This window comes from Danio aesculapii, chromosome 16 (genome assembly GCF_903798145.1).
Source record: "Danio aesculapii chromosome 16, fDanAes4.1, whole genome shotgun sequence".
NCBI lineage: Eukaryota > Metazoa > Chordata > Actinopteri > Cypriniformes > Danionidae > Danio > Danio aesculapii.
The window spans coordinates 12,267,431-12,287,479 of NC_079450.1; the positions used below are offsets into that span (position 1 = coordinate 12,267,431).

General features: G+C 29.1%; 1 protein-coding gene across 1 annotated transcript in view; it reads left to right on the forward strand.

Annotated features, from left to right (window-relative positions):
- rims2a (regulating synaptic membrane exocytosis 2a) overlaps positions 1 to 20,049 on the forward strand; it is a 290,481-nt gene that overhangs the window by 211,194 nt on the left and 59,238 nt on the right. Inside the window, exons 24-25 of the mRNA XM_056475706.1 lie at positions 1,364 to 1,467; positions 4,428 to 4,594. Of these exons, the coding sequence (XP_056331681.1) occupies positions 1,364 to 1,467; positions 4,428 to 4,594 (271 nt within the window). The remainder of the gene's footprint in view (positions 1 to 1,363; positions 1,468 to 4,427; positions 4,595 to 20,049) is intronic.

Here is a 20,049-nt window from a genome sequence, read left to right on the forward strand (position 1 = left end):
TATATATATATATATATATATATATATATATATATATATATTGAAAAGATTTTGTCTGACACAGGTACTGTACAGATATCTTAATGATCCGTGATCATAGGGAGAACCAGATGAACAATAATTCTTGGCTAGAATTTGCAACAGCCGTGGGAAAGGAGGAAAGATTTTGTTAAAAGATTTGGAAAACCCTGAGGGATAAGTTTGTTAAAACCAAAAGAAGCCATGGCAAAAGTGGAGACCCAGGTACACAATTTTACACTGATGTAAATGTTAAAATTTTGAATTTAAAACAATTTAATAGTTACAAAACTATAATTAAGGAACAAATTATTTATTTGAAAACTGGAAAAGGATATATGAACCTATCGGTTTACAATATACTGATGCCCTGTTTTTCTAGGCTTAATTGGTGATAATGGTCAGGAATGTTGGACCATTATTGGCCTTTTTAGCATAAGTATAGGACAGAAACTAGCCAGACAGTAATGTGTGAATTGTGGTGTGGGCTAAATCTAAAAAAACATCTGTATTTTTTAGTAAGTGTGCTTTTTTTATTGCTTTTATTCTTGCCATAATAAAAATATATATTTGTAAAGCAACCCATGTCCTGTTGTCAATGATAGTTTAGTAAACTTTAATAGGTAAATCTGTCCGAGATATGAACAAAAGCAAGTGATGCATCAAAGTTTGAATTTAAAAAATATTGAATGGTTATAAAATCCTTATAATCATTAAATAATTTATAAAAACAGAAAAAAATAATTAGTATAAAAATCTTCAATGATATGAATTATATTAGGTAGTTCCGGAAACTTACTACTTCTCTGTTTATCCGTCTGACTTTACGGTCAGTTTCTTTTGACCACCCCCTGTCGTTTTAAAGAATATCACAACGGTAAATGCGGCAAGTATAAAAACTCTGTTCGTTTCGCGAGGTGCTTGCGCAGTCAGAGGAGTTGCGCGATGTGGCACCAAGTGAAAGTATTATTCCAGCTTTACTGTTAGTTTGCTACAAGGGAATGATGCACAAAAAAAATCCCCGCCCCCTACTCAATATTCCGTTTCAGTTGGAAGTACATCAACATTCAGTTCATGCAGACTTTAATACTACTAATCAATTGCATTTTATGCTGTAATTATTTTGATTAACAGTGTTGTATTAAACTGACAGATGTTTTGTATGCTCATATGCTAATTAAAAGTGGTCGTTCAAAGCTAGTGTCATTGAAGAGAAAGATTTCTTCGTTTTTTAAACTGCACAGATCTGTTGTGTTCAGGCCTCGCCGACCTCTCGAGGCCCTTTTTCTCTCCAACATTGTCCTCCATTATTGTTGATCTGACAGATGTTTGCTGTGATCTGCAGGTGCTCTGGATGTTGAGGAGCGAACACGGCAGATGAAGCTGAAGATGAACAAATATAAACAGGGGACCGGCTCCGATTCAAGACTGGAGCAGGATTATCACAAGGCAAGGAAACACTATCGCTTTCTTAAGGGCACAGTTCACCCAAAAATGAAATGTTCTAAACCTGATTGAGTTGGGTTCTTCTGTTGAACACAAAAGAAGATACAGTTGAACTCAGAATTATTAGCCCTCCTGTATATTTTTCCCTAATTTCTGTTTAACGGAGAGATTATTTTCAGCGCATTTCTAAATATAATAATTTTAATAACTACTTTATAATAACTGACTTCTTTTATCTTTGCCCTGATGACAGTAAATAATTTTTGACTAGATACTTTTCGAGATACTTGTATTTGGTTTAAAGTGACAGTTTAAAGGCTTAAATTAGGTTAATTAGGCAGGTTAGGGTAATTAGGCAAGTCATTGTATAACAGTGGTTTATTCTGTAGACAATCTAAAATAATATTGCTTAAGGGGGCTAATACTGTAAATAAGACTTTCTCCAGAAGAAAACATATTACAGGACATACTGTGAAAAATTCCTTGCTCTGTTAAACAACATTTGGGAAATATTTGAAAAAGAAAAGAAAAAACACAGGAAGGCTAATCATTTTGACTTCAACTGTAATTTGAAGACAGCTGAAAACCTGTGACCATTGACTTACATAGTATTTGTTTTTCTTTCTATGGAAGTCAATGGTTACAGTTTTTCAGCTTTCTCCTAAACATCCTTTTTTAGTGCTCACTAGAAGAAATAAACCCTTATACTCTTAAGAGAGGTTTATAACCACTTGAGGGTGAGTAAATCGTGAGTCAGTTTTCATTTTGGGGTGAACTATCTCTTTAAGATATAGACTATTAAAGATGGTTATGCTACAGGTGTTATTCTATAAATAATGCAACTAGTGGTATCAATGGAATCGCTGAATGATAGTTAAAAGTGATAAACAGGTGTCATACATGTCATATACTGAAGCTGTTACATCTTTATCTAACCACTCATTCAAAGCCATAAGATGAGATGGGGGAAATGATGACTCCCTTTTCATGAAATAATAATAATAATAATAATAATAATAATAAGCCCTCCTGTTTATTTTTTTCCCCAATTTCTGTTTAACTAAGAGGAGATTTTTCTAAACATTTCTAAACATAATAGTTTTAATAACTCATTTCTAATAACTGATTTATTTGATCTTTGCCATGATGACAGTAAATAATATTTTACTAGATATTTTTCAAAACACTTCTATACAGCTTAAGGTGAAATTTAAAGGCTTAACTGGGTTAATTAGGTTAACTATGCATGTTAGGGTAATTAGGCAAGTTATTGTATAACAACGGTTTGTTCTGTAGACTATAGAAAAAAAAAATTGCTTAAAGGGGCTAATTATTTTGCCCTTAAAATGGTTAAAAAAAATTAAAAACTGCTTTTATTCTAGCAAAGTAAAACAAATAAGACTTTCTCCATAAGAAAAAAATTAAAAGGTGGGCTAATATCTCTGACTTCAATATGTATGCATAGTTAAATAACTATACCTGATAACAACAACAAATAATATTATTATTATTATTATTATTATTAATAATGATAATCATAATTAGAAAGATATTTCAAAATTTACCCAAAACATAAAAAATAAATTGTCGTTATAGTTAAGTAACGACTCTTGATTACAGCAACAACAACAACATAATATAAATAATAATAATAATAATAATAATAATAATAATAATTCCATATATGCATTTAAAAAAAATAAATAAATGAATAATACATTTTTATATCTGCATTTTAAACAAATGAATAAATAACACATTTTCATATCTGCGTTTAAAATAAATGAATATAAAATAAACTAATTATTAAACTTCTAATTCTAATTAAATTTTAAATTGCAAAAAAAATGTGAATTATATATAAAACAAAATTTAAATTATAATTTTAAATAGTAAAAATTGTAATGAAACTATAAAAATAATAATAAGAAAAACAACAACAACAAAATAATACATGCATTCCAAATAAATTAATAAGTCTACTACTCATAATTAATAATATTATTAATCACTACTATGATTATAATTACTAAATAACAAAAACATAATTATATAAGAATTGTAAAATGAATTCTGCTTTTAGAAGCAATGATCTCGTAAAGAGATGACAAGTATCCTTAAAAAGACAAGTCGGTGTGTTTATAGTAAGGTATTCCTGCTCATCTGTCCCGGACAGACGTAGAGAGGTATTATAGCATCTTATGTAACATATTTATTTATAAGGTGTTCATGGCTCGCCATGATGGTTATAAACATTGTTTATCAAATATCCGATGGCGCCGTTACCCCAGACAGAGCAAACAAATCCTGTCTTTATCTTCTTTCATAAAATCCTGCAGAACTCATAGGGCTGTGTGAGGCTTTTCATACCACTGGCTTAAAAGGACACAAAGAGAAATCGAAGCAGCCGTACATGGTGCTGAATTTCAGCATACTGACCCGCATACGGGACTGTCTTCTGATAGTGGGTCACCCAACATATTTCATGCTCATTTCATGATCATTCAGATCCAGCTAAGCTATCTGATGGGCTGAAAACTGTACAGTTTTTCCAGCAGTGTCATTGAGTTACTATCACAGTGCAACTAAGGTCAAATTAGTTGAAAGGTCAATAAGCTTTGGGCAAAGAGTAGTCAATTTGAGTGATAAAGTAAAATATCGAGTAAAAATTGAGTAATAAAATATCGAATAAATGATAAAAATAAAATAAAATAGAAATAAATTAAAAATACAATTATAAATAGTAATAAAATTATTAAAATAAAAAAATATTGTGAAAAAATTATTAACGTAAAAAAATATATATCAATACAATTGTCAACATGGTGTTTGTTTAAATTGTCTGCTTCCTGCAGATAAAACAAATACACAGAACACTTCCCAAAAATAAAAAGAGCAGAATTTATACATAAAGGGACATAACAAGCTAACCCTGTGTGTATTTGTGTGTTGTGTGTGTTCAGCGCTCCGGCAGGGATCCTCAGCGTGGAGAAAACCTTTCGGCCAAGTCTTCGGACAGTGATGTGAGCGACGTGTCCGCTGTGTCGAGAACCAGCAGTGCATCTCGATTCAGCAGCATGAGCTACATCTCTGTCCAGTCGGAGCGGCCGCGGGGCAGCAGGAAGATCAGGTGAGACGCAGATTCTACAAATCACTATTCAACCACAGTCTGTGCTCTTTCAGGCCATCTACACCATGCACATGCTTTTAAAGTGACGACTGCGTGTATTACAGGAGTCAAATCTTCAGGTTTTATTTCTGTGAAGAATCAGAGGTGTCAGTGGTTTAAGTCATTGAAAACTGAGATTTATTAAAATATTTATTAAAATTAAAAAACTTTTTACAAACTAAATAACTCTAAATAATTAAATAAAATTGAAAAAGAAGAGCAACATATAAAATTAAAATTTAAAGGTTAATAATATTTTTATAATAATATGTTATTATTTTCATTTCTTTATATTTACCAATAAAAAATAAATAATAATAATATTTTTTTTCTCATATACACAAAAATCACTGCTTTTATTGTGTAAAATACATATATTTTTGGTTTTGAAAAAGTTTAGTTTTTCCTAGTTTTAAATTTATGTTGTAAATAAAAAAAAATCTATATTTCTATAATTTTAGTGTTGCTTAAAGACATTATTTAAATAAAAAAACTCAATTAAATTAAAAACCACTGCGTATATATACATATATATATTGTATACAGTTGAAGTCAGTATTATTAGCCCCCTTGAATTATTAGCCCCTCTGTTTATTTTTCCCCCAATTTCTGTTTAACAGAGAGACATTTTTTTCAACACATTTCTAAACATAATAGTTTTAATAACTCATTTCTAATAACTGATTTATTTTATCTTTGCCATGATGACAGTACATAATATTTTACTAGATATTTTCAAGACACTTCTATACAGCTTAAAGTGACATTTAAAGGCTTAACTAGGTTAATTAGGTTAACTAGGCAGGTTAGGGTATACAGATGTTGCTGTTTATACAGATTAACGAAAGTTTAAAGCAATGTGTTTGCTACTTTTGTACTTTGTTGTCTTATTAGTGAAGTAAAATCATTGTTCATTGAGACAATCCCCTTTTCCTTTCTTTAATGCGTTCAAAATAATGAGAATACTTCAATTGTAAAAATTTAAATCAGAGCCATCTTGGTTTCTGTCTATTCCCACATTTTCTCATTGATTACGGTATTCAATGTGACAAAGTTAATATTAATTCAGCTATTCATTTTTAAAAGCTAATTAATTCAACTAAAAAGTAACAAGCATTTTTTTGTAAGTAACTCAAATATTATTACTTAATTCGAGTAATGCGTTGCTTTACTCATTAATTAGAAAAGCCATATTATTATTATGTAACTCGTGTTACTTGTAATGCGTTACCCTTAACACTTCTCATACTGTATCTCTATTTTTCCATTTTATATTTAGTTAAAGAATGAGTTTTTCACTCCTGTAAATATCTGAACTCTGAAAAGGCGTGCAGGTCATATTAATCTGCAGTGTGTTCATGGCCTGAGAGAAAAAGCACCTCTATGGTTCTTCATCATCTGGATCTGAATGTTTTTGAGGTTTGATTGTATTTATGTGAGTTTGGTGGCAAATAGCTGACTGTGTGTGAACTGGCATGGAGGAAATCCACTCTCGTCTAAGACCAATGTCTTGGCTAGTTTATGATTTTATTTTATTTTTTTTAACTATTTTTAAGGTCAGTATTATTAGCCCCCTTAAAATGTACACCTTGAAATTGTTGTTTAAGTTAAATAGTATCGTACAAAATAACTAGTAAAGAAATGATGTTCTTTTATCCTTGCAAAGACAAGAGAAATCGTTTATTAGAAATTAGTTATTTAAATTATTACATACAAAACTTATACAAAATTGTATCTCTGTTAAAAAGCACTTGGTTATTAGATAGAGAGATTTCTATAAAAAGGTTAAGAGGCATAAATAACATAAATATTAATAAATTATACAAATATTTTGAATAACCAAAAACATAAAAAACACAATTTCTATACTAAAAAAATTATTTAGGCACTATAAATAACAAAAATAATAACAAATATTAATGAAGTGCCAAGAAAATCTTAATTTTTAAAACAAATATTTAATAAGAATTTTTAAAATATGTAATAGTGAAGATATTTTATTACCTTAAATGAAAATATTTAGGAACATTACTGCATATTTCTTTGCTCAAAAGAAATTTAGCTTTTGAGCTTTTTATTCATCTAAAAGTCCTAAAAAGTTGCCACAGTTTCTATAAAAATGTTAAGCAGCATAATTAGCATAAATATATAAATATTTATGAAGCACCAAGAACATCTTAATTAACAAAAATATTTTATAAAACATAAAATAACACAAATATTTTATTATAATCTTTAAAATATGTAAAATGTAATAATAATGATTTTTAAATTAATTAATCCAAAAAAGTCCTAAAAAAGTTGCCACAATTTATACAAAAAATATTAAGCAGCATAAATAGCATAAATATTTATGGAGTGCCAAGAAAATCTTAAATAACATAAATATTTTGAATAACATAAAACATAAAATAACACAAATATTTAATAATATGTAATAATAATGATGACATTTTAAATGAACATTTTTTTAATTTGATAATAAATCTAACTGCATATATTTTTATGGAGCGCCGAGAAAATCTTAATTAACAAATATTTTCAATAACATAAAGCATAAAATGGCACAATTATTGAATAATATATTTTTTAAATATTATTAAGTGTGTTATGTAAAAATAATAATGATATTTTCAATTATTATTTATTAATTTCATAATAAATCTAATTGCTTTAAATGAAAAATATTTAGCTTTGAGCTTTTTTATGAATCCAAAAGTCCTAAAAAAAGTTGCCCCAATTTCTATAAAAAATATTAAGCACCATAAATAACAAAAATATTAATACATTTTTATGGAGCGCCAAGAAAATCTTAATTAACATAAACATTTTGAATGACATAAAACATTAAATAACAAAAAAAATTTATAATATTTTCTAAATATGCAATAATGTGATACTGAAATAATTATTTAATAATTTCATAATAAATCTAATTGCTTTAAATGAATATTTTTCTGCAACATTAGATCATTTTTGCTCAAATAAATGTAGCCTTGGTGAGAAGAGAATTATAAACACGTATTACTTATTATTTAGAATATATAAATGTATTTTACTTATATTTGCATAGGCTGTCAGTTTGCAAATTCCTTTCACTCCATGCCAGTGAACGCAGTTAGTTTCACTGAAAAGCATTTTCGTTCTGCAATGAAACGTTTTCATTCTGTTTTCTGTTGACTTGACTGTTATGTTGTTGTTTTTATTCATTCATCCGTTCATTCTTTCTGTGCGGTTTATGGTCTGCATGCTGCTTGCTTCTGCTTCTGCATCTGCCGGCCACACCCACCCACATCAGCGGGCGGAGTCTCAGCAGGGAGGGGGAGGAGCTTCAGGAGGGGGAGGGTCTTCAGGAAAAGGTGGGGGGGTTAGAGGAGGACAGGGGGAGCAGGAGAAAAACAGGGAAACTCAGCAGACAGACAGAAAGTGTAGAGCTGGAGGAGTCTGAGGAGGACAAGAACCAGAGGACGCTCTCTGAAACCGACCTCAGGTAAACTACTGTCGCCATGGCCACCAGCTGTATCTCATACCATACGTACAGTACAAGACGTGCTATTGGTTCATGAAGTGAAAGTCATTTTTATGCAAATATAAAAACATTACAAAAAAATAATAATAATTCATTTTAAATAGTTTTAAGTAATAAAATATTAATTAATTAATTAATTAATTAACGCAAAATAATGATTATATTAAGCATATTTTAAAAAGTGTTTTACATTTAATTCTATTGTAATAAAACATATATAGCAATGTATTAACACTGCACCTGGTCCAAATGAATGAATAATCTATTTAGGAAGAAATGTTAATGAAAAAAAGCTAACATAGTGACGTTCTATATATTATTAGATATATTATATGTTATTATACATATTTTTTTTAAATATGTGGATTTATTTATTTATTTTTTATTTTGTTTTGTGAAAGAAAAAATATTTTTTATATAAATCTTTTTTATCTTTTTATATTAAAGATTTAATGGTCTTTTTTGAAAAATTATATTACTTTTTAATGTTTTGGGAAACATTTTTGATGTATATCCAAATATATTAAAATTTTTAGAATATTTATTAGAAAACTGTTTATTGAATATGATTAAAAAATATGTAGTTTTTTATAATTTTGTGTTGTTTTATATTTTGTGAAACAAAAATGTGTTTTTTTTTCATACAATATATATAAAAATGGTTTAGGATTATTAGAACATACGTAGTGCTTTTCATTATTTGATTAGATTTTTTAATGTTTTGTAAAAAATGTTTAAATGTATATCCAAATATATTCTTATATTTTACATAGTATTTATTACAAAATTATTTAAGATTATTAAAAAATATGTCGATTTATTTATTTATTTTAGTTTAAATTTAAGTTTTGTAAAAATATGTTTTATATAAATCCATGTATATTTATTTCATACAGTATTTATAATAAAATGATTTAAGATTATCAGAAAATGTGCAGTGTTTTTATTATTATTATTATTATTATTATTATTATTATTATTATTATTATTATTATTATTATTATTATTATTATTATTATTATTATTATTATTATTATTATTATATTTTTGGTCAAATTAAAATGTTACATAAATGTTACATATATATAAATATATGCACACAGTTCTTTTATAGTGTATTTATAATAAAATTATATAAGACTGTTAGAAAATAGAGTGTTTTTTAGTTTGTTTTGTGAAACCATGTCCAGATATATATTTTTTTATACAAAATCTATAGTAAAAGAATTTTAGATTATTATTAGAATATTTAATTTTCTATAGTATTTATTATGATTTACTTAAGATTATTAGAAAAAAATGCAGTTGTTTTTATTTATTGATTTTTTTTGTATTATGATGCAAAACTATGTTTTACAAATACGTGTATTTAAAAGATTATTTTATTAAGAAGATTATTAAAATAATATTATAAGAAAATGTTTTTTTATTCTATGATATAGATTATTTCAGCAATATCACACGAGTTGCTACAAGTGTGATATTGTGTTTATACAACAGTTTGATGGCATAATTGTGTATATTAAATAGAAAATCAAACACGGACAGTCTCAAAAACCCTTTTGTCCAAGGAACTACTTTCTTTCGCAGTTCATTCATATCTGCAGCTGAGGTCAGAACAGCAGAATCCATTTCTACTTTATAACTGTAACTTTAGAGCTAGCATTTGAATGATTCTCTAGCATAATGTCTAAAGTTATGACAAAACAGGTGATTTTACTCATTTTAAGATTATAAGACTGAACGGCATGACAAAGCCAAAGCAAAGTAAACACTACCAGATTACTATGGTATAAATACAACAGTACAAAATACAAAAGAGAGATTATCTTAGAATGTCACTTACCTGTTCTGTAATGATTTGTTCAGCTGTAGTTTGAAACTTACTGTTGAAAATGCTGTTTTTCTCCCCTAAGGACTTATTATGCGGTCTCTTTCGCCATATTGTGGTGGTGGAGGTCTTTGCTCTGCTCAGTATGACAGGCTGATGGCCGCAAACTTGCTGAATCTCCGAAATTATAAATATTTAAAATAGGCACTGTGCTTATAAATAAACTGCATAGTTGCAATCTAAACAACTACATTCTTGCCTAAAAAAGCCTCAAAAGTACATTATGTTGTCCAACAGCAGCAATATTTGTTAAACTGTAGTGAGTTTATTTATCTGTTGTCACTCTTTGTGGGCGGAGTAATACACAAGAGTGAAGAGACTGCACACTGTACAAGTTCTCATATTGCAGAATATCACACGGCTATCAGCCAATCAGATTCGAGAACCAGACAGAACTGTTGTATAAATATATATAATCTAATAAAAAGATTTTTAGAAAATAGTTGTAATTATTATTTTATTTATTTATTTATTTATTTATTTATATGTTGTTATATGTTTTATGTAAATCCAGATATATTTATAGATATTTTACGTATATCTACATATAATCAAAAATATAATAATAATAAATATAAATATATAATATAATATAATATAATATAATATAATATAATATAATATAATATAATATAATATAATATAATATAATATAATATAATATAATATAATAGTAGACTGACCTACATAAAAAGTCCTGTATTTGAGATGTACTGTAGATCATTGGTTATCTTTCATGAACCTCCAGATTAAATGAGTGTATAGATACAGCAGATGTCAGGCCATGGTGCTCCGCTCATGATCAGTCAATCAGCCATTTTATTTCAGTTGTGTGTCGCTGCCGTCTTCTTTATGTGTATGTATGTTTAATGTCTATGTGTCAGTTTAATGAGCTGCTGTTTCAGTCCATTTGCATTTTGTGTCAGCATTGTTATATTGTAATTCAACACTCATGAAGGCTTTATCTCAGGTTTATTAGTACGGTGAAATGTGAAAGTCTTTATTTCAATGTCTTTCTGAAACCCCCTTTTGACCCATTAATGGCCTCCATTCAGATTCAGCTTCATATTTCACTGTTATTGCAATGATTCAGCAGATCCACATATTGATCGATCTCATGAAACATTTGATCAGGTAATATTTCACCACAGGAAATGGAAAATTAAAAGTAAGATATTTACAGTTACTTTCATTAATTTAGCAGACGCTTTTATTGAAAGTGACACAAATGAGGCTAATAAAAGCACTTATATAAAAACATTATGTAGATTCAGTGACAGCTCTGTTAGATTAGCACTGTGGACATTTTTAATATACATAAACAAACAGGATAACATTATTATATAATATTAAAATAATAAGTCAAACCATAAAGCTTTTAGGCTATTTGACCTTTATTTCTATTTTACTTAAAATTCAGGATAACGTTTTTGTGTAATGCCAAATAATAATAATGATGACAATTAAAATAAAAACTAAAAATATTTGTAACTTAAAAACGTATTATATAATAACTAAGACTAATGAAAATTACACTGAAGCAATGATAAAATCAGAAAAAATACAGATTCAAAATTTTGTATAAATGTTTTGTAATGCAATAAATGTTGTATAAAATAATAAATTAATAACTGTAAATTAAAAACCTAAAATAACAAAAACTAATCAAAATTAAAGAATAAATAAATAGATAGTTTTTAAGTAATAAAAATGACAAAACAATTGACAAAAAATGTAAAAAAAAAAAAAAAAAAAAACACACAAAACTACCAAAATTACACTGAGGCAATGATGAAAACAGAAAATACACAAATACAAAAATTGAATATCTAATACTGAATGTTTAAAACTACAGTTGTATATAAATTGTATACAGTTGAAGTCAGAATTATTAGCCCCCGTTTATTTTTTTCCCCAATTTCTGTTTAACTGAGAAAAGATTTTTTTTTCAAAACATAATCTAATAACTGATTTATTTTATCTTTGCCATGATGACAGTAAATAATATTTGACTAGATATTTTTCAAGACACTTCTATACAGCTCAAAGTGACATTTAAAGGCTTAACTAGGTTAATTAGATTAACTAGGCAGGTTAGGGTAATTAGGCAAGTTATTGTAACAGTGGTTTGTTCTGTAGACTATCGAAAAAAATCTATAGCTTAAAGGGGCTAATAATTTTGACCTGAAAATGGTTTTAAAAAATTAAAAACTGCTTTTATTTTAGCCGAAATAAAACAAATAAGACTTTCTCCAGAAGAAAAAATATTATCAGACACACTGTGGAAATTCCCTTGCTTTGTTAAACATAATTTGGGAAATATTTAAAAAAGAAAAAAAAATTCAAAGGGGATCTAATAATTCTGACTTTAACTGTATGTACACACACACACACACACACACACACACACACACACACACACGCACACACACACACACACACACACACACACACAAATATATATATATATATATATATATATATATATATATATATATATATATATATATATATGTACTATAATATGCTCAAGTTTACTGTAGTAAAGTTTTCATTTTTACAAAATTTTCATTTTTATGCATTGTAGTGATAATAATTACATTTTACATCTGTGTTTACAGTAATCAAGGAAATTGTTTCAGTTGTGAGGAAATAATGCCAAAATTGTCAAGCATAAACAGCTTTAATAACAACTTTTCATTTTCTTTTTTTTATCTGATTTTGGGGTGAAATATGATCTAGACATGTATTTCATGAGATTCTCTCATATACTGAATGTACATCTATCCATTACATGATCTGCTTCTCTCACTGTAAAAAAATATATGATCATAAATGTGTTTTATGTTAATTATATTCATAATTATATTAGATTTTATTATACAAATGTTTTTATGTTAATTATGTCCATATTTAAATTCATTATTATATTATATTATATTATATTATATTATATTATATTATATTATATTATATTATATTATATTATATTATATTATATTATATTGGCTGCATGGTGGCGCAGTGGATAGCATGGTCGCCTCACAGCAAGAAGGTTGCTGGTTCGAGCCTCGGCTGGGTCAGTTGGCATTTCTATGTGGAGTTTGCATGTTCTCCCTGTGTTGGCGTGGGTTTCCTCCGGGTGCTCCTGTTTCCCCCACAAGTCCAATGACATGCAGTACAGGTGAATTGGGTAAGCTAAATTGTCCATAGTGTATGTTTGTAAATGGGTGTATATGGATGTTTCCTAGTGATGGGTTGCAGCTGGAAGGGCATCCGCTGCGTAAAACATGTGCTGGATAAGTTGGTGGTTCATTCCGCTGTGGCAACCCCAGATTAATAAAGGCCGAAAAGAAAATGAATGAATCAATTATATTATATTCAGAATTATATTATACATATGTTTTGGTAATTTTATTCATAAATATTCAGAATTATGTTACATTCAAAATTATATTATTTAACTTTATGTATTATATTATATTATATTATATTATATTATATTATATTATATTATATTATATTATATTATATTATATTATATTATATTATATTATATTATATTATTAAGCTATGGTAATAAGGATTTTAGTTAAATTTTTTAAGTGTTACAAGCTGTTTTAAGCCAGTTTAATGTAGTAATAATAAAGCTAATATGATTCAACTTAAAAAAAAAAAAAGAAAAAGAAAATTAAGGCAACCATGAGTTTTTCTTTTTACAGTACAGGCCATATCTGTGCCATTTCTAAAGCCATCTCTCAGTGTTGACGCTGCACTTCTCATCTGATCCTCTGAACGCTCATCTGCTTTGTAATAAGACACATAGGAACACCATTTTCTTAGTTAATAAGTGACTAAAAGCACACACAGACCTCTGAAGCGTATTGCTCATCATATTGCGTTAAATGAACACAGGGCAGATTGTTTATAACAGGCTGAACAAGTGAAAAAAAAGTGTTTGTCTTCAGTATCATGCGTTCTCCAGGTGATCTTCTCTGTTTGTGTTTGATCAGCCAGTATATACTGTATGCTGTGTGGAAAAACAGGAAGTGATGTCAGCAGCGGTTGCACTGATGATGCTTGAGGATTATCTTTACGTGACTTGTGTAATGCGTGAGATGCATGTGTCCATGGTGGCAGTTTTTCTGCAGCGTTAGTTACACAATCTCATGACTAATATACGCATATGAAACCAACAGGCGGCAAAAACAGAACGAAAACAAAGCCATGATGAGGTTGCTTGAAGGTTTGAAGAAGGATTTCTTACAGTCATGAGATGTTTCAGCTCTTTTTTTAATATCAGTTTTTTTTTCTGTTGTGGTATTTGCCTCTACGGTTTCAGATTTCAGTCTCAAATGTGGACATTTAAAGGAACACTCCACTTTATTTTGGAAGGAGACTCAGTTTAAGTCATCTTTAGAGTTAAATAGTTAATTGTTTTTCATTTTGGCGGCACGGTGGTTCAGTGGTTAACACTGTTGCCTCACAGCAAGAAGATCACTGGTTTGAGTCCCGGCTGGGCCAGTTGGCATTTCTGTGTGGAGTTTGCATGTTCTCTCTGTGTGCCTGTAGGTTTCCTCCAAGTGCTCCAGTTTCCCCCACAGTCCAAAGACATGCACTATAGGTGAATTGGATTAAATAAATTGGCCGTAGTGTATGAGTGTGTGCGTGAATGAGTGTGTATGGGTGTTTCCCAGTACTGTGTAAAACATGTGCTGGAATAGTTGGCGGTTCATTCCACTGTGGCAACCCCTGATTAAAATAAAGGGACTAAGCCAAAAAGAAAATGATTGAATGAATGAAATTGGCCGTAGTGTATTAGTGTCTGTGTGAATGAGTGTATATGGGTGTTTCCCAATACCGACTTGCAGCTGAAAGGGCATCCGCTGCGTAAAACATATGCTGGAATAGTTGGCGGTTCATTTCGCTGTGGCGACCCCTGATAAATAAGGGACTAAGCCGAAGGAGAATGAATGAATGAATGTTTTTCATTACTTTTAATCCATTCAGCTGATTTCAATAAAAATGGTGGGAGCACTTTTAGCTTAGCTTAGCATAGATCATTGAATTAGATTAGACCACTAGCATCTTGTTCGAAAATGTCAGATTTTTTCTATTTAAAGTGTGTATACTAAGAAAATGAAAAGCTGATATTTTCTAGTCTGATATAAATAGGAACTATACACTCTATAGAAATTTCTATAGTTAAGATTCTATAGTTGCTATAATATAATACATCTGGGAAAATAAGTATTGAACACGTCAGCATTTTTCTCTGAAAATATATTTCTTAAGATGCTGTTGACTTGAAATTTAAATCTAATTAGTATACAATTAAGGTTGTGTAATAAAATGAAATAATGCAGGGAAAAAGTATTAAACACATGAAGAAGGGGAGGTGTAGAAAGGCAGTGAAAGCCCAAACAGCAACTGAAATCTCTCAGTAGTTCTTCAGCAACCCTCTGCCCTTTCTTATTTTAAATTAATATAAGCTGCGTCACTCCAACCTCTACATTAGCAGGATGATGAAGATGAAACTAGGGTGGATTTTAGCAATACAATGATCCAAAACACAGCCGAGGAAACTTTCAAATGCTTTCAGAGAAAGAAAATCAAGCTGTAGAATGGCCCAGCCAATCACCTGACTTGAATCCAATAAAAAATACAAACATATATAACGATCAAATACACCCCAGTTTACTGTAGTCAAAAATATAAGTGTGCTACGATATTTATTACAGTTCAACACTTAATCCTACAATATGCTGTAGCAATCATTAACAGTTGTAACGAAGCACATTTCCTTTAAACATTATAATATATACTGTACAGTAATTTAGTAAATGGTTTTGAAACACTCTAGTATTTACTCTAAATTATTCTAGCATTTGTTGTCAGATTTGGCTTTCAGAACGAATGTGGCATATTTGATCGCAACTGGAAGAAGAAGAAGATGATAATGATGATGCTGATGATGCAACTATATTTCATTAGCATCGCCTACAGCAGCTTAGCACTGCGTCACATTTCATTTAAAGGTCACTTCTCTCTGGAGTACAGCAGAAAATAGTAGAGCTCTGTGCTAAAAACCTACTGAGATGGATGGATGGATGATAGATCGATAGATAAAAAGTGCATTGTGTTGTGGGTACTGCATTTTAGCAGGAATTAAAACTGTTACAATGTTGTAATATTTGGATTTGGTTTGATTTAGTTTCACAAGGCAATTGTTCTACACGGACTGAAAATGGCCAATACCTTGGCCAGTTATTACCCAGTGCATCCCTCCTGATTATAATATGAGGTGTTTACAGATCAAATCTTAAACCTTAAGCCTTTTTCCTTTAGTAGAAAATGAAAGAAAATTTTTGCTTCAATCGTGGTCTATAGTCCATTTACTTTATTTTTACAGAGTAGCCTTGTTTTGTTTTTTGTTTTGTTTTGTTTTGTTAAAATATTTATTATTTTATTATAATTATAATTATTATTATTATTTTTATTTATTTTTCAAATATTTTTTTCATTTTATTTTTCAAATATTTATTTCTTATATTAATTTTATTTGATTCGTTTTTGTAAATATTTTATTCTAAAATATTATTATAAAATATAATTATAATTTCTATCATTTCTTTTTGTAATTTTGATTAATTGCATTTAATTTTATTTGATTAAATTATATATTTTAAATATTAAATATTATTTTGCATATATTTTTAGCTTTAACCGTGGTCCATTTACTGTATTTTTACAGAGCAGCCGTATTTTATTTTATTTTATTTTATTAAAATATTTAATTTATTTTTTTAATATTTTGTTTCATTTTATTTTTCAAATATTTTATTATTTTATACATTTATTTGATTTTTATTTGTATATATATATATATATATATATATATATATATATATATATATATATATATATATATATATATAGTATATATATATATATATATATATTGTATATATATATATATATTGTATATATATATATATATATATATATATATATATATATATATATATATATATATATATATATATATATATATATATATTGTATATAAAATATAATTGTTTTATTTTTTTTATTTAATTGCATTTGATTTCATTTGATTTTAAAAATAGTTCATTTAAAAATATATTTGTTTATTATTTTTTATTTATTTTTATTTATCCAAAAGACATACATGCCAAACAGAATTAGCCACTATGACTGATGCTGCTGATTTCTAATTATGAAGTGAAGCATTCAGCCTGTACAATAAACTTTTATGTAATTATTTACATTAGCTTTCCTTTTGCACAACCTATACCTTTAATGCAAAACCAGTTTTTCCCTTCTATTTGCAACGTGAATTAAGAAAAAAGATCGCTCGTCATCTTCCATGATCCATCAAACATGCAGCCTGTCAGGATCTAAAAGTATCCATAGAATGTTGATAAAACACTGTATTCACACTCAGCTCAAGGGCATATTTTATTATATTCAGGCCACTGGGGTCCCTTGAGTGTTTGCCTTGAAAAGAGTATGTATTAATAGTCCTGATGGTTGAAATTCATTCCATCAGTAAATTTGGTGTCCTTAATAGGCCACATTCATTTAGACAGACAATTAACCGAAGCACCAAGGACTCAGGGCTCTGTTTCCATAGAAATGCATTTTCTGCATCGCCGCCTCTATATGCATTCGAGGACAATGATGGTGATCGCATTCCCGACGTTCTTTTCTGTCATATTTTTTTGCCGTTCTTTCCAATGCTGGGTGGCTGGATAATTTTCGAAGGCTTTAGACATTGCTCACCTTACTAGAATATGAGCTGAATTCAGGATTGCATGCTCAACCCTGAACCTGAAAAATAATCCTATAAACCGTGCGCGTTCCTTCACGGAGAGAGAGGATGCTTATGCAGTTTTATCACTACAGCGAGGTGTAGGGCGAGTCTAAATCACGAATAGGGTTTTGAGCCATGTATGCGCGCACACACACACACACAAAATTGCACTCGGGTTTTGTTTGGTCTAAAGGAACATCGTGGCCTAGATGAAAATGCACTTAGTGAAATCTGCATGAAAAGGAACAGTCTGTTCGGCAGTGGATGAGCAAAAATATCCCCCAAGAGAGAGAGTCTGTGACACTCCAAGAACATGGTCTGGTTTGCCAAGACCTCCTTGTGGACCGTCAGGAGATCTGGTAGAGAGATGGCCACTTTGGCAGGAGATGCAATGCCCTTTGTATGATCCTATTATATGAATCTAGCGGATGTCAGTGCCACATGGCCTTCTATGTCGAATTAGATGAGCTGATTCGGTCATAAGACTGTAACTGTAAACTATGGGTTTGTTGTGGAATCTAAGCTTCTTTATCTTAATGTTCTATGCTAGATTCTGTAATTATATGCAGTATAGTTTTTTTTTTAATTGTTTCTTATTTCTGTGTTCATTAGGCATCCTTATTTTGTACAAAGGTATGTAGTCATGAATTTTTTTAAATCAACCTGTAAAAGTCTTTTACTGTCTTTTTTGTAATTAAGGCTGCATTTCTAGTAAGGCAATATTTTACGGAGCAATTAAGAATTTTATTTTATCAAATCAAATGCCCCAAATATTTTTTTTCTGAGCAATTAATTTTATTTTATTTTATTTTATTTTATTTTATTTTATTTTATTTTATTTTATTTTATTTTATTTTATTTTATTTTATTTTATGTAATTTAATTTTATTTAATTTTATTTTATTTTATTTTATTTTATTTTTACTTATTTATTTTTTTTATTTAATTACATTTTTTGTTTTGTTTTGCAGTTAAGGTTGCCGACTTGTCATGGGTAACAAATGTGGCAGACTACACATTCCTTCACGATCATTCATCCTGTGATATCTACGATGAGCGTTATTTCCCAAAGCAGTCAAACACGTGTCTATATCAATATTTCTTGTCAATTAAAACATTTTTAAACGTATTACAATCTCAATAAACACTGATGCTTGCTGACAACTAGGCTACATTATTTAAAGGCATTATTTAAATGTCGTTACAACATTGTTAGGATCAAACTTATGTTTCCTTTTTAATATTACGATATTTCCTTTGAAATCTAAATGTATATTTTCCTGCCAATGTTGCTTATTAAACACTCCCTAGCCTGAACATGTCGCGAGTGAGAATCAGAAAAATCAGATGCTCAAGACATAATCCTTAATATAATGACATTTAAAAAATGTGCAAATATATGACAGAGGTTTGTGATACAACAATCACAGTGAAGCATTAATTAAATCCTTATTTTTCACGGAGTGGAACAAATCATCACTGCACAGTTGAGTAGTGGACGGGCACAAACAAAAATATAATTTGTATCTTAATTCTAATGTAATTTTTTGTTGGTCAGTAAACTAGATAAAAAAAGAATAATGAATAATCCTTGAGGTGAAGCTCTTCAAAACAAGTCCGCTACATGCTTCAGTGCCAAAACACAAATTGACGTGAGATTGTGTTGGTTTGTTAAATAAAATAATAATCTAGCCTAAATAAAATTTAAGTGAAATATTCACAGAAGTGAATATTTCAGAGAAGCCTATATTAAACTGTTTTCACTATTAATGACAAATTTGAATAAGCAGGAAATGCTTTTGCAATGCATTCGCAGCACTGAACATGCTCCCAGATTACCTCAGAGAAACAAACTCTATTGGAAGGATGAGAGAACTCAGAAACTCAGAATGGAAATGTCTGCATATTTGTGCCAGTCTGTCAGATAAAATTAGCTTAAAACATAATTTTTTAGAAAAATAGTTCAAGTTTGCATAACCAATGATTGAACGTATTCACCCGTGACCCACCCATAAGTCAATATGTAGCCAATTTTTTGATCATCTAACCAGTGCATTAATGGCAGCACCTGCTGAGATCCGTGACAAAACTTGTCATGAGGAACGAGAAAAAAACAAAGCATGCTAGACTTTCTGCGATGGTGTAATGAGGTGTCGCAG